Below are 16,348 nucleotides of genomic sequence, written 5' to 3'. Positions count from 1 at the left end.
TTTTCTTTTTAATCCATGATGGCCACTATACAACTGTCTCAGAAACCATGCCTTTATCATAATTTTTGCTGCATGTTATTAATGATGAATTTTATGTACCAAGCCTAGATTTTCAATCTTTAAAGGTTAGCTCTCCCACATACAAACAAAATGTTTTTTGCTGTGAATTTGATCACCCTCAAGCCATCCAAGATTAGATATTTTCTTCTGTATAACAAAAAAGAAGATTTTTAGCTGAAACCGTGGTCCTGATGATTCCTGCAAGTCAATGGCTCTCATCATTTTGTAGAGTCAGAAAAACATATCAGGCAACACAAAATGAAAACCTATGACTCCTGATTATATACTGAGGTCTAATGAAGTGAAATGATTGTTTTTTTTGCAAGACACTGGACATTATTTACTACATCATCATCACCTGTAATCGAGAGCCTCGAGCAACTAGTCGAACCAGTCGAACAATGAAATGAAAGCATTGTTGTAAAAAGCATAATGCTTTTTATTACAGATAATAATATTGTAAATAATGTTTCTTGCACAGACTGAATGTTTCACTTCATAAGTCCTCATATCATCAGGAGCCACTGGTGTCAATTGTGTGTTTCTTGATAAGCTTTTTTATTCTCAAAAATAGCCGGCTGCTGAATAACCAATGACCACGGTTTCAGCTAAAAATCTTTAATACTGTTAATACAGAAAAAATACACTTACATCTGGGATGGCCTGAGGGTTAGTAAATTTACACCAAATTGTAATTTTTTGATGAGCTTTCCCTATAAAATAGCGGTTATCTGAATATGTTGTTATCTGTGATCAAAGCTGAATTTTCAGCATCATTACTCCAGTCTTCAGAAATCATTCTAATATACACAGCTAAAGGTTGCCCAAAGGTTGAAGAAACAGCCAGATAACTAGAGTAATTAAAGAACAAAGAAAATAAAGATTCATGGGGAAGAAACACTTTTTTTAGTGGTGAAACCTAAGAACAGAACACATCTAACTCAAAGATTGTTTCACAATTGTCCTAAGAGAGACCCCTTCCCACAGCACACCTGCAAGCAGCTGTGTCTGTGCATCAGGAAATCCAGCCGATTAAAGTCAAATGATGAACGTAAATGCTGGATAATGACACATCGGAGAGTCTTGTGTAACATGAATAATCGCTGTGGAATGGAAAGAGAATTACTCAGCATTCCCTGCAGCTCCAACGCTTGTTTGAATCGAATTTATCAACAATCACTAGTAAAGATCAAGCAGGTGTTTTGGTGGGCACATGCACATGTGTCTAATTACAGCAGAGTGAAATCATCCCTGTGACCCCACTTATTTCTGACAGATGGCCGTTTTCATGCCAAACGCAGAATAATTCTTTGGGGACGATCATGGAAAGTCTATTATAGCGTAGATCACTTGTTAAATGCTATTTGAGTTGGCCAGGATGACAGTGCTCAGATCTAACACAATGCCTAACATCACTTTAAAGAGCTGTAGTTGAAAAAGACTGTAATTAAGAAAAGTGAGCCAATTAAAGGAATAGTTCACCCAAAAAATTTAAATTTGCTAAAAGTCACCCTCAGGCCATCCAAGATACCAATTAATTTGTTTCTTCAACAGAACAGATTTGGAGAAATTAAGCATTAATTCACTTGCTCACCAATGGATCCTCTGCAGTGTGAATGGGTGCCATCAGAATGAGTGTCCAAACAGCTGATAAAAACATCACAATAATCCACACCACTCCAGTTCATCAAATAACATCTTAAGAAGTGAAAAGCTGCTTGTTCTGTATGTGATAAACAAATTAATCAAGAAATTTTTAACATTGCTTCTGGCTAAAATACAACTCCATAATCCATAATACTGCATTCTCCAGTGAAAAAGTCGTATGGTCTGAATCAGGATAGCACCGTTTAGAAAAAGTAAAAACAGTTCTAAACAAATATGTGGGTGAATTTTAATGTGAGAAACAACAGGAGATTTGGAGATGTGTTTTTCACTGGAGAAAGCATCATAATGGATTATGGACTCTTACAAGCTTTTTATTTTACTAGGTGTTAACTGGTGGGCTGGAGTGATGTGGATTACTTGTAGATTATTGTGATGTTTTTAGCAACTATCATTCTGATGGCACCCATTCACTGCAGAGCATCCACTGGTGGGCAAGTGATATAATGTCAAATTTCTCCAAATCAGTTCACATAAAACAAACAAACACACAAAATATTCCTGACTACAGTTTTTAGAAGAATGTGAAAGTCATGTTTGCCCATGCAAAATTCATTATTGCTGTGATATTCAGGGTCTTGCTAGAACATTGCTCTGTGGTTGATGGAAAAATCCTAAAAAAAGAGTCCTAAGTGCTTAAAAAAGCACAGTTTGAGCTATTAATCAATCTGTAGCTCAGAGGTGCATTGCCAAAGTTTAATTGAACCCTAAGTATGAGTAATAGTAATAGCGATACTTGCCTTAATGAGCACCACTTGCAGAATGCAGCAGACTGTAAGAAGTTTCAGAGATGTTCTGGTTCTTTCACAGCTGGAATCGCCCATTACAAAGAAGGGCCGCTGAATCAGTCAAACTGCTAAACGTCAAGCATATATCTCCTCATAATGAGAGTAAACAAATGCATAAAAACATTACGCTGTGACATTTAGGGAAAGTGACATGCAATTGAAAACATTTGCATCTTTTTATTGTCAATACATTGTTTGCCAGTGTCATATCAGATCAGACAGACACATGTGCTTTATTATGAGTCACTTGACTCAGTCAGAGAGGGCCAGTTGTTTATTCGCATATGGGAGTTGACATCTCATCCCAATCGTATTTCACAGTAAATGGACAGACACACTGTCCAAGATCAGTGCAAAGGGATCTTGAAGAATGATTAAGGGGTTTTAAAAATTGTTGGTTGTGATTCAAACAAATGCCTTCATTTATAGGCCCTAATATGTTAAACCGATTATAGGCTAAAAAGATGTATTTCAGGCAGATCTTAATAGCTCAAGTGGCATTCAGACCATTATTAGTACATTAAGGAAAAGCTTCAGGTTTGGCCTAGCTATTAGAATATATTACAGCTAAACTCATAATGTCTGCTAATTCAATAAACACCTCAGCAAATTAAGCCACCAAATACACTGAATAACTAATGTGTTTGCCAAAGCAAAGACGAGTTGGCCTGATAACTTTCCCAGCATTTGCTACACTGAAAAATAAAATGTTCAGAGATTGCTAATAAATTTCACAATTAATTACGACATTGAATTAAATGCGAAATTGGACAGACTGAAATAGTGTTTTCTTGTAAAACGTTCTACAATAATCTTTTTACAGTCTAGTCCAAGTTTTGCTAATCTACAGTAAATCAAAGCACGCCTTCGCTCAACAAAAGGCAAGTTACCTGCTAAAGTTTAACGTTCAAGTCACTACAATGTGCGTGTTTGTGGTCTGAGGTCAGACGACAACAAAAATCATTTCATTGAAGTCAATTTATCATCTTCCATATGCATGCGTTTTTTGTAAATGGCTCTGACACATCCCAGATGTTCTGACACACAGCAGAGAAGGTCTCCGGCAGGTCTACTAAATGAAGAGCCCATAACAAGATAGAGAGGAAATGATTTCACAGACCACCCTGATCCGCCAAACACCTTCAGCTGCTCCAGTGTTTGTTCTTACTGTGCAATTAACTCCCATCAAACCACCATCAGGCCGCCTTCAGACTGTGTGTTATGTCACAGAGCACTTTACAGGATTCGAAATGTTAAAACACGTCCGTCTAAATACTAAAACCGTCTTCTATTAAAGACATCTTCCAGATTCAACACAAGTCACAGTCAGTGATCAGCACTGCAACAGCCACTTATGTTACAAATGGCAATTTTACTCAACAAGGATATTAAATATATATATATATATATATATATATATATATATATATATATATATATTTATATGACAACTGTGTATGTAAACATAAATCAGTCGGTTTTGATTTAAAAAATTAAAAAATATCAAATATTGCCCCAAAGGTTATTACGTTCTTGAAAAATGAGGAAGGCAAACATTTTTATTCTTTACAATAACATGCACTGATGAATCGCCCACAATAGGACAAGAACTGTGTATGTAAACATAAATCAGTCAGTTTTGATTTTAACATTTTTTATGAAAAGGATAAAACGCACTCCATCTGCAATAATTCATGACTGTATAGTTCCTCCAGTGTTTCTCATACGTATGTGTTTATTTTGGTTTAACAGTATGTTAATTATGAGCTAACCCTTCTGCTACTGAAGTCAAGTTTTACATTTTTTCCGCAATACGTTTCAATGGAATTTTTTTTGTCAATTTCATAACATCTACACAATATTTTGATTGCTATGCCATGGTGAACACACTGTAAACACAATTTAACAAAGTCTGTATAAACAATATTGGACACATTTGATGAGATCAGGGTTTGTTTTACATTACAGTGCTATTTTAATGCAGACGTGGTTTTTGTGATGTTATAATTATATCATATTATATAATTATAGCTGTGATTACCTCCAGCCCATTTCGATAACAAAGGGAAGTAACCTCAGAAATACACTGTTGCTTCTACTCAAGAACAAACTCAATGTCTCTACTGAACTAGTAAAAGATAAATGCAACCTAAAATGGTTCATTTATATGAAATATGTTTTTGTAATGGACAAAATGTGAAAAATAATAGACAAAATGGATGCAAGTTCAAATCTTTTCAACAAGTCTCTTATTCTCTGGTTTCATAGTGCTTTGAGAACAGCAGAGCCAGAAAATAATCAACTTCCAATCAACAAAGTCACAGCGCCCAAGACAACATTTTCATAGATGAGTCCATGATTTTCTACAGAACAGACCTAATGTTTAAGAATGCTGCATAAATGCTTTTACATGGTTAGTGTAAGTGAAGTTCACATCACAACTGATCACCTAAATGAATAAAATCACATAAAATAGTGAAAAAAGGATCTTCTCATTGCTTTTTGCAATGGAAAGTGGAGTGACATCCAAGCTGAAAGTAAACTTTTTTTTACATAAGTCTCTTCTGCTCATCAAAGCTGCATTTATTTAAATATAATACAGTAATACTGTTTTCTATTTGAATATATTGTATAGGGTATATTATTACTGTGATATAAAGCTCTAATTTTTTATTATTATCAGTTGTGCTTATACAGAGATTTCTCATTATTATTAATGTAATTTTTCATTATTAATGAAAACTGTGATGCACTTTTTCCAGGATTCTTTGATAATTAGAAATCAAAACAGGTATTTACTGTCACTTTTGACAAATTTAATGCATTCTTGCTGAATAAAAGTATTATATATATAAAAAAATATTACTAACAAACTCTTTTGAAATTGTTCAAATGTTACTGTTTCCATCATAAATTAATTTAAATCCAACCAAAATTAGACTATTCCCAGAAATAGAGTTCATTCAGAGCATTCACTCACTGAGAACATCAAAATCTATAAAGGACAACAGTGCAACCCTTTCATTTCGAAGCCTATTCATTTAAATCGTAGGGTTTTGTGGTCAAATAATCACATTTGGTCAGCTAGATATTTTGTGCTACCCTGCTTTGAAATACCCAAAAAAGATACTTTAACCTTTACCAATTGATAATGATAATGTCAACAAACCTTCCAAAGAAGCTCTAGAATAGATTTCAACAATTCAGTTACTCCAAAAAGCCTTTCGTGTTTAACTACTTTTTCCTACCACTTGCACCGAGTAAACATTGGCTCTGAGAATGATCTCAGATGATGTAATGCTTGAGCTATAGAATCGAGAGGAAAGTCTCTGACTGAATTAAAAATACCGTCCACCTCCACCTTTAGGGGAAGTCGTGGCCTAATGGTTAGAGAGTCGGACTCCCAATCGAAAGGTTGTGAGTTCGAGTCCCGGGCCGGCAGGAATTGTGGGTGGGGGGGGTGCATGTACAGTTCTCTCTCCACCTTCAATACCACGACTTAGGTGCCCTTGAGCAAGGCATCGAACCCCCAACTGCTCCCTGGGCGCCGCAGCATTAATGGCTGCCCACTGCTCCGGGTGTGTGCTCACAGTGTGTGTGTGTGTTCACTGCTCTGTGTGTGTGCATTTCGGATGGGTTAAATGCAGAGCACAAATTCTGAGTATGGGTCACCATACTTGGCTGAATGTCACGTCACTTTCACTTTTTCACTTTCACTCAGCTCCCACTGAGGTCTGAGTCTAAGCATTTCATTCATCTTTGCTCTTGTATGTCGGTAAGGATATCAGGATATTAATTTCTGCAGACTAGCATGCACTGAAACTAATTGGAGCGCTTGGACCCCCTTCTGCTGCGTGAGCAGCCAGAGCTGCCAGATTCCTCCTGCTTTCTTTCCATGAAGTCATGTTTGGCTGTCGCATCAATATAGGTTGGAGCTCAGCGATCAAGAAGAAGCTGAAAAGAATAGTGTTGGGTTATTTCTCGTTCGTACCCCTCTGTGTTTTGGAAGCATCCGTCAGCGAGTGTTGAAAGCTCCCTGCAGGAGGCTTGAGCTCTTTCTTCAGTTCTGTGATGTTCCCGGGTGTAAGTGAACAATGCGCTCACATTAAACCCTCAAACAAGTCGTAAGTCTGCAGGCCGTGTTGGGCAAGGTTTTCCAAGAGGGAAGCTTTTATAATCGAATCGTGCCACTGGCAGTGTGTACACTAATGGCTGCAACTGTGTTTAAACAATGGTACAGCCAAAAATGACAAATTGTAATTGTATTGTTCACTTAAAACTTTCTGAACCCAGTGACCAGTCAAGCTAAAGCCTCCAAATCATCAACATTACACCTTCTGGACTGAAGCAACATAATTATCCATTATTATTATTATTATTATTTTTTTTATCGTGTTAAGTCAAGTCAAGTTAAGTCTGCTTTATTGTCAATTCTTCCACATGTACAATACATACATACAGAGAATTGAAATTGCGTTACTCTCAGACCCTTGGTGCATACAGATAACACTTACGGTAGAACATTAAATACAGATAATAAAATATAAAGTACAACCATACAAATATACAAATAGGAATATAAATAAAGGAATATAAAAAAAGGAATATAAATAAAGCAGCACAAGGCACATGGCAGATAGAGTGCAAACCAGTGACGTAAATTTTGCAGATACAATGATTTTACTGCAAAAGAGCTTATTCAGTCTGATTAAAGTGTCAAAAATGTCAGAGAGCAGTTTTTTATTTAAACTGACAGAAGAGGTAGTTGAATAAAGCCAGTTAACTGCTGAATGAGGTACTGAGCCGACCAATGCTGTACAAAGTGTCTGCTGCAGGTCTCAGTGTGTTAGTGGGGTTGGGGGGACTGAAGTATAGAGTTCAGTGGTGCATGGGACAAGAAAAGGTGGGGGGGGGGGGCAGGTCGGAAGGGAGTTCAGCTTCCTGACAGCCTGATGAATGAAGCTGTCCTTCAGTCTGCTGGTCCTGGCCTGCAGACTCCACCATCTCCTCCCTGATGGTAGCAGACTACAGAAGCTGTGTGACAGGTGGGTGGTATTACTTGCGATGCCGAGAGCTTTACAGGTGAGAGGGTTCTGTAAATGTCCTGGAGGGAGGGGAGAGAGACACCAGTGATCATCTCAGCTTCTCTCACTATGCGTTGAAGAGTCTTCCGGCAGGACACGTTGCAGACGCCATACCACACAGTGATGCAGCTAGGATGCTCTTGATTTTTGCCTCTGTAGAAGGTGCACATGATGGGGTCCGGGGCTCTGGCTCTTCTCAGTTTGCGGAGGAAGCAGAGATGCCACTCTGCTTTCTTGGCCAGTGCTGTGATGTTGTCAGTCCAGGAGAGGTCCTCTGTGATGTGCACACCCAGGAACTTGGTGCTGCTCACTCTCTCTACAGTCGCACTGTTGTTGGTCAGAGGAGCATACTGAGTGTGCACTCTCCTGAAGTCAACAACAATCTTCTTCATCTTCTTCACATTCAGAGAGAGATTGTTGTCACTGCACCACCTGGGCAGGTGGCTTACCACGCTCCTGTAGTTTGTCTCATCTCTGTTGCTAATGAGACCCACCACAGTCGTGTCATCTGCAAACTTAATAAAAAGGTTGGAGTTGTGTGAAGGTGTGCAATCGTGTGTCAGCAGAGTGAAGAGGAGGGGGTTCAGCACACATCCTTGGGGGGCCCCAGTGCTCAGTGTGATGGTGCTGGATGTGTTGCTGCCGACCCGTACTGCCTGAGGTCTTCCAGTCAGTTGTACAGCAAGTTGCACAGCGAAGTGTTGAGCTCCAGGTTGAACATTTTGTTAATGAGCTGTTGAGGGATGATTGTGTTGAATGCTGAACTGAAATCTATGTTGAGCGGTTGGACCGATATGCAAACTGGAAGGGTTGCAGGGAGCGGGGGGGGGGGGGGGGGGTGTGTGGCAGACTTGAGGTAGTCCATGACTAGACGTTCAAAGCACTTCATGAGAATAGGGGTAAGTGCAACTGGACGGTAGTCATTGAAGCAGGATGGAGAAGGCTTCTTCGGGACGATGGTGGTAGCTTTGGAGCATGTGGGGACAACAGCCTGATTTAGTGAGATGTTGAAAATGTATGTGAAGACATCGGTGAGTTCCACTGCACAGTCTCTCCGTACACGCCCAGGAATGTTGTCAGGACCCGGTGCTTTGTGTGCATTGATCCTGCTGAGGGATCTCCTCACTCTGTCTGGGGACAGCGTCATCACCTGGTTGCCAGGGGGAAAGAGGTGGAGTCTTCTGTGCAGTGGTGCTGTTTTGTGTCTCAAAGTGAGCTAAGATGACATTCAGCTCGTTCAGCAGGGAGATGGTGCTGTCACAGGTTCATGGTGGGGGCTTGTAGTCCATAATGGTCTGTATCACCTGCCACAGGCTCCTAGTGTCTGCTGTTGCTGAATTGATGGGCTATAGTTTTTTAGCCTCTCTGATGCCGCGGGATAGGTTGGGCCTGGCTGTCCTCAGGCCCACCTCATCTCCAGCTCTGAAGGCAGTGTTACGCATCTTCAGGAGTCTGTAGACCTCCCCTGTCATCCACGGTTTCTGGTTGGCCCCTGACAGTGATTGTCTTTATGACTGTTACATCATCAATACACTTGTTGATGTAGGCAATGACAGTACTCTTGGAGGTCTGTGGTGTAACTGTATGTGGCAGCCTGCTTAAACATATTCCAGTCAGGGGTGTCAAAACAATCTTGAAGAGCCTCTGGTGACCCTTCCGGCCACTCTTGTATCTTGTTTGTGAACTGGTTTGGCGACTTTAACGAGCGTTCTGTATGCAGGCATTAGCATGACAGTGATGTGGTCTGAGGCTCCGAGGTGGGGGAGGGGGAGGGCTTTGTAAGCTCCTTTCTGGATGGTGTAAACAAAATCCAAAATGTTTTTAACTCGTGTTGGAAAGTAAATGTGTTGGTTTAAGTCTGCGTGGTTATAGTAATCGGATGTAGTCCAGTTTATTGTCCAAAGAGCGTACGTTAGCAGGGATAGCTGGCTTGTGTGGGTTAGCCGTTAGCCTAGCCTGGATACCCCTTTTCTGCTTCCTCTTACGCTGCTTGTGAAAGTGACGTGACATACAGCCAATCATGGTGATCCATACTCAGAATTCGTGCTCAGCATTTAACCCATCCAAAGTGCACACACACACAGCAGTGAACACACACAAACCGTGAACACACACCCGGAGCAGTGGGCAGCCATTTATGCTGCCGAGCCCGGGGAGCAGTTGGGGGTTCGGTGCCTTGCTCAAGGGCACCTCAGTCGTAGTATTGCCGGCCCAAGACTCAAACCCACAACCTTAGGGTTAAGAGATAAACTCTCTAACCATTAGGCCACAACATCCTCACAGTGGCGCCTCTGCTGGCGGCGAGATGCAGCAGTGGGGGTAGGTGATGGTGAAGGCCTCCGGAGCAGACTGAGATCCCACAGATCTTTGGCGTGCACAGAGTTTAACTCTAAATAAAAAGTTCGGCCTACATTGAGCACACATTGAGCTACATTGAAACTCACGACTGTATACCCGCTTAAAGACAGGTAGACGCGATGAAGACGTACAAAAACACTGCGACTCACAAGACAAAAAACACGAAAACACTGTTCTGATGGGAGAGAGAGAAGCCGCTGCATGTGGATGCGCCGCCATCATCATTTGGTCAAATGTGAGTATTAAGTATGATCATGAGGCTTTTGAAGAACATTTGTTTCCAAAACCTTTACATTTACTGCTCCTCAGTGGAGGAATAATCTTTCCAAGCACTGAAAACATCTCAAATCTCATCTTTTAGGGAACATCTCTCACTTGTCATTGTTTTGCATTGCATTGCATTGCATTATATGTTTTGAAACTACAGAGCTTTAATCATAAAATCAAGCATCTTATGTAGATATGGAGTGAAATCTGATATTTACATGCATTTTAAGTAGTCTGCTATACTGTTATAAAAACATTGATTTCCTTTACAAACTATCAAAATTTAATCTTACAGCAACTGCACAAAATTGCATCATTTCACTCAGTTTGGGCCTCTGAATAAAACTAGCACTTTTTTATTGCTTTTGCTCATTACAATACTTTATGACCTCAATATCTTTAAAGATGCTTCATTATTTATAATAAATAACGTGTGGAACATCTCTTTGTTAGACTTATTGGACAAGTCATTTATTTTTAAGTCAGATTTCTTTCTACAGTTTTTAATGTGCCGTTTTTCTTCTCACATCTGTCTACCGCATTTTTAAACCTATTTAAAGGAACTGTTCTCCCAAATGTTAAAATTTTGTCATCATTTACTCACCCACATGTAGTTCAAAACCTGTACTGTATGACTTTGCTTCTGTGGGATACAAAGGGAGATGTTGAGCTGAATGTTCACGCTGCTCTTCTCCATATTATGAATGCATACATAATATTGTTTATGAATAAATAATACGATTTGTTCTTTCTCTGTGGGCATTTTGCTAACATTATGTGAAGTTTAAGTAGAGCACCCATACATTATTTGCAATACCTGCACGCTTTTGGCTGTACTACCTTTCAATTATTACCTTTAGCAAGTATGAAAACAATGTCAATGTTTCTTTAAACAAGTTCACAAAAAAAAACAGGTTTATTTCTGTTAGTCTGACTTATTGTCAGTTCATTTGGCTCAAAATAAGTCTGAAAAACGGAAATAAGTTTGTTTTGTTTGGTAAATTAGTTTTATGGAACAACCCGCCGGATATTTTTGGCAATATAAAGAAGAGGACGTACTGTATGATGACCATTTGTTTAAGCATCTAAATACCTTTCAAATCCGCTGAGCATCATAATGTGCGTCGGAAGGATGGAATCATCTTTGAGGTCATTTTACACTGCTAATCTTCACCAACCCTTGACTCTTACTGATAATGTGTTTTATATTTTGACACCATCAGAGGTCATGATGCATTCCTCTCGATGGCATGTCTGGACAGACTTCAAACACGTCCATTAACGAACACTGTAGTACCGCCGTCAGATCCATCATTCCTTTTAAATTAAATTCCAGACCGGCGCTGCTGGAAGCTGCTCACAGTTATGAGACGCTTCTCTAAATCAGTGAACTTATCTGGACTGTGGACACATTCATGTGTCTGAACAACATTAAATGTGGGCTATTATGCAACAATTTTGGCAATAAATCAATGAAGTCCTTAATAGAAGCTTCCAGTCCATTCTGAAGTGGTTCCTTATGGGAAAAAGAGACTTTGTACACATGCGTTTAATATTTGTCATGTGAAATTTAGTTCCCGCATTACAATGGCTACAAAGATCAAATCTGCTCCCTACAATATGAAGCAGATGAATTTGTGCTTAATTTGATAAAAGAAAATACTTGAATGCAAAAAGACGAATCAATGCGCTTTATGGCCCGAGAATTAAAACAAGCTGTTTTGGTCACAGGAAATAAATGCAATAATTATTACAATACTTGCAATGCGGCCACTGTGCTGATATCTTTATTTATGAATTTTTTTCTCCATACATTTTTTGCAATTTATTCCGTTCAACAATTCAGCTGATTCATGTGTTTGTGTCTCAAATTCATGTTTGAGACATAACTGGTCATCAAATTTATGTTGAACAAAATGTTAAAGTATCAAATTAAGGGCACAATATGTAAGAATTATTTTTATTAAAATATCCCAAAACCACTAGAACAGTGTTATATATGCTGATACTTACATGATCCCAAATGTTTAAATCCTGAGAAATAAGCGATTTTAACTAGTGACACGGACCGTGTCCAAAGTGTAATTGTGTTACCTGCCAATGACGTCATAACCACTCGATTTCCGGTTTTGTTTAATAGAAAACATGGACATACTTTAATATGTTATGCGTTTTTAATAGACTGGTGACGACCCAACAGAGTAGCATTATAACAGAAATGTAAAATATATCTAGCATAATAAAACAGTGCTGCTTTGCTTCACATATGCACAACCGGAAGGAGCAGATGGATCGATTGTGGCATAATAAAAGCTACGCTTTTTTCGAGACGTATTTCGCACTTGTTCAGTGGCCTCGTTTCGCTTCGATGATGATTTTGCCCAAGTCCCGTCGGATTGCACCTCGAAATTCGAACTATTGTGCCTTTAACCACAGACCATATACTCATAAATAATATATATATATATATATATATATATATATATATATATATATATATATATACTTTAAACTAAATATATATATAAATTTAAACACTAGTCTGTTTAGAAAAGTTTGCCCTTCTGATTGGCCTACAAATTGATGTCATAGGTAATTGTCTTGACTGGGCTAAAATAGTAAAATCCGACAATTAGGTGAAATGTGTAACTATCAACACAATTCTTTTGCTGCCTTGCAAGCACTTATATTTACTTTGACAAACACAGATTTTATTGATGTTTTGCAGAATTTCCTTTTGAAACCAGAAGGTTGGGGTGAGACAAATCAAAGCCAATAACCTTTCATGTAGGCTTGAAAGCAATGAAGTTACTTTAAATTCTTTCAACTTTTTTGTAGCATACAAAAATTTAGATCTCATGCATGGGCTAAAAGCAAGCATTTGGATTTCATAAGCCCTTTATCAAATGACACCAGCAATGAAATGTGAATCTTTTGCAGGAATAAAATGGCAAATGTAATATTTTCAGTAGTTTTATTGAAAAATGCCTCCTCTGTTTCAGAAATAAATAAGAAAATAAGGCTGTGGAATTCACAATGTGCAGTTACAAACATGAAGCAGCAATACTATATATATATAGTCTTGCACGCAAATGCCAAAACTGCATTTGATACCGATAAAACAACAATTACAACAACTATATTCTGGATTAAAAAAGGAAAAGAAACAACTACAAATGTAAATTAAAAACAAAAATACATACTAAATATACACCACAGACATGCAATTCCACCTTTGGTAAAATCAGCTGTGAGCTTAAATCAAACATTCATCCAATATGATCAATATCTGATTTATAATATCGTGATGGAGGGCATGTTTTACTGCAGATGTAAAAAAAAAACAAAAAAAACAGACAATCTCTCAGGTGAATGAAGACAAAAATGGATAATAATGTGTATTCGTACATAAATGATGATTGGTGAATATGCAGATGGCTGGAAGAGGCGATGATCTTTGGAAACCCTTCAAAGTTAATAAATTATCAAACACCTTTCACCTGCACTCTGCGATGTGTGACATGTCAATGATTCCAATCGGACACATATTCAATGCAATTTTACAAGCGATGGAGTACAGAAAGAAGCTTTGAGGTTATATTAGGAGATTCATGCGTCTGATCTGCTGAATTCACACACGGTTTGAATGGTTAAATTATCTGTACAAGCCGTCAAAATGTCAAAAAACAAATAACATGAGCCAATAACCCCCCCCCCCCCACCTTTTTTTAAAAAAATCAATCTTTCCTTTCAGATCCCATCTCTGGCAGTGACCGCTTGCGCCGTTGGTTTGGTGAGATCTCAAAGTCTTCTTCTGGGATTGGGACTATTTGCTCGGCATCAGGTGGAAACTGTTCTGCTTGGAAATACGGCAATGGCCAATTGAGTCACTCAACAAACAAATTTCTCAAAATTTTCTCAATCTGGCTACGGTAAGTGGAAGGGGTTAGAAACTGCTTGTCGATGAGTTGAAAATGGGTCAGAGCTTTATGTATGTACTTTACACACAGCAGGGTCTAAAAGCCTGAAACCTCAAGTAAAAGTCCTTCCAAATAACATCACGATTTACAAGGTTTTTTAAATTACTAATTAGATGAAAGATCTTCAACTTTTTTTTCCTACAACTCACACAAGGTCATGGGTTCAATTCCTAGCCAGTGTACATTCTGACAACATAAATCATTTGAATACAATCTAACCAACTTGGATAAAAGTGTCTGCCAAATACATAAGATTCAAATGAAACCACAAGCTTCAAAATCTCAAAACATTGTTTTCCAGATTAAAAAAAAAAAAAAATCAATGAGGTTTCAGACTTTGGGACCCCAGTGTTTGTATATAGGGTTAATTCAGGATAATTGGACAAAAAAGTTGCCTGATACCTGAATTCATCCTTTATTTATAGAAGTAGTAAAATTACTATCAAAACTAATGTCTGCTGATATGGTCATATTTGCCTGCTAAAGAAAAATATCAACATGAGAACCGAATACTCAATAATTCAACCACACACTCATGATCTTCTAAACCCTTACTTCCAGCCAAATGAAAGAGAAATGATCTCACTGATACAGAAATGAACCTTTAGGAAATCAAACTTGCAAGATGAGTGCGTAGATACTAAGGGAGAAAAGAAAAGAAACCTCCAGGGTCCGGTGGACAAAAAGAAACTGGCCCTGAGCAAATGTCTGTGAGATCACTTAAGGCACGCAGTAAACTAAGAGGCACTAGTGTCAGCATTATGCAAGCAGTTGAACTCAAGCTCACTACTGGGGTTAAAACTATTGTTTTTAGTGGATTGGGCTTTACTTACTAGGCATGATTAGTTTATGTCCAGATAAACAACAACTCTTGGAGTTAACATGCTAAATGACAGTTGTTTTGGCTACAGACCACCTGGTTAGTATTTGTTGTGGCTGCTGGTGTGTTTTTGTGTGTTTTGGTCATGCGTCTCCAGCCGACTGCAGCTTGTTTTCGGTTGTTTTGACTGCCGTCACTGATGCCCGTGGCTGTGAGTTGTGGTTAGTACCCATCCGCAGATCGTGATCTGTTTGTTGCTTTTATCTGTTTGTTTGTTTGCTTTTGCTCAATAGTGTTCGCTTAATCATCTCCGTGGTTGGTTATCCGCACAGAGCCCAATAACATGTGATTTTCTCAGGATTTCAAAGTGTAAGCAGCACAGGTGGTTTAGAAAGTTTATGAACCTGAAACAGGTCAAAGAGGGGGTTAGAATTCTTTGCCAGACAAATCACAAACTCAAAATTAGCTTCTGATACTGTGACACTAAAGAGGGTAAAAATCCGGAGCATATTACCTTCCAAAATCAAAAGAAAAGTTAATTTAATGGCTTTGTAACAATTGATTTATTAAATAACAAATTTGGCCTCAAAGTTAGCATTTGGCTTTTACAGACAATTATTAATATTTTATGCATTACAGAAATGTGAGTGAATTTTTTCTATTGCTGTACAGTTCAAAAGTTTGAGGTCGGTAAAATAATTTCATTAAGAAAGGACGCATTAAAATGCATGAATTAGAAATAACACTGTAGACTGGAGTGATAGCTGCTAGAAATTAAGCTTTGCATCACAGGATTAAATTATATTTTAAAACATATTACAATAGAAAACAGTTATTTTAAATTGCAAATATTTCAAAATATGACTCAATATTTTAGTCAAACAAAAGCAGCCTTGGTGAGCAAAAAAAAAAAAAATCATAAAAATGGCTGCACTTTATTTTTTATATTTTTGATTTTGGAGTAAAATATGACTCATGCATGTTCTTGCATGCATGGTCAAATTCATTATTCAGCTGTAACTAGCTACATCATCTTGTGCTCAGTTCATGCACTTTGTTACACTACACATGCTATTAATGTTATTTCTACTGTCATGCACTGGGCACAGCTAGAACATGAGGGACGTACCTCTGTAACCTTGTCTGTCATATTGTATACCGACACACTGTGAGGAGTCACAGTAGCCAGGCGGGCCGGGTGGACCACTAATACCGGCAACACCGTTGCGACCGGGTGGACCGCGGTTGCCCGGAGGGCCGCTTGAACCAGAAGGGCCCATTCTGGACTCACCAGGTGGGCCTACAGAAATCAGGAAAAATATTGCC

At 38.5% G+C, this 16,348-nt stretch overlaps 1 protein-coding gene across 4 annotated transcripts in view; it reads right to left on the bottom strand.

The window, feature by feature from the left end:
* Nucleotides 1-13,179: 13,179 nt before the first annotated feature.
* The window catches only part of col12a1b (collagen, type XII, alpha 1b), a 76,646-nt gene continuing 73,477 nt past the window's right edge, over nt 13,180-16,348 (bottom strand). For 3 of the 4 annotated variants that reach the window (XM_059512086.1, XM_059512087.1, XM_059512089.1), the window contains 2 exons: nt 16,152-16,322; nt 13,180-14,078 (listed from right to left, as the gene is read on the bottom strand). In XM_059512086.1, the coding sequence (XP_059368069.1) occupies nt 13,960-14,078; nt 16,152-16,322 (290 nt within the window). In that variant the 3' untranslated portion in view covers nt 13,180-13,959. Of the gene's footprint in view, nt 15,427-16,151; nt 16,323-16,348 lie in introns of all 4 variants that reach the window. The other variant, XM_059512088.1, reaches the window with a different exon arrangement.

This window comes from Carassius carassius, chromosome 27 (genome assembly GCF_963082965.1).
Source record: "Carassius carassius chromosome 27, fCarCar2.1, whole genome shotgun sequence".
In the NCBI taxonomy this organism is placed as follows: domain Eukaryota; kingdom Metazoa; phylum Chordata; class Actinopteri; order Cypriniformes; family Cyprinidae; genus Carassius; species Carassius carassius.
This window is presented reverse-complemented; position numbering and strand designations above follow the sequence as displayed.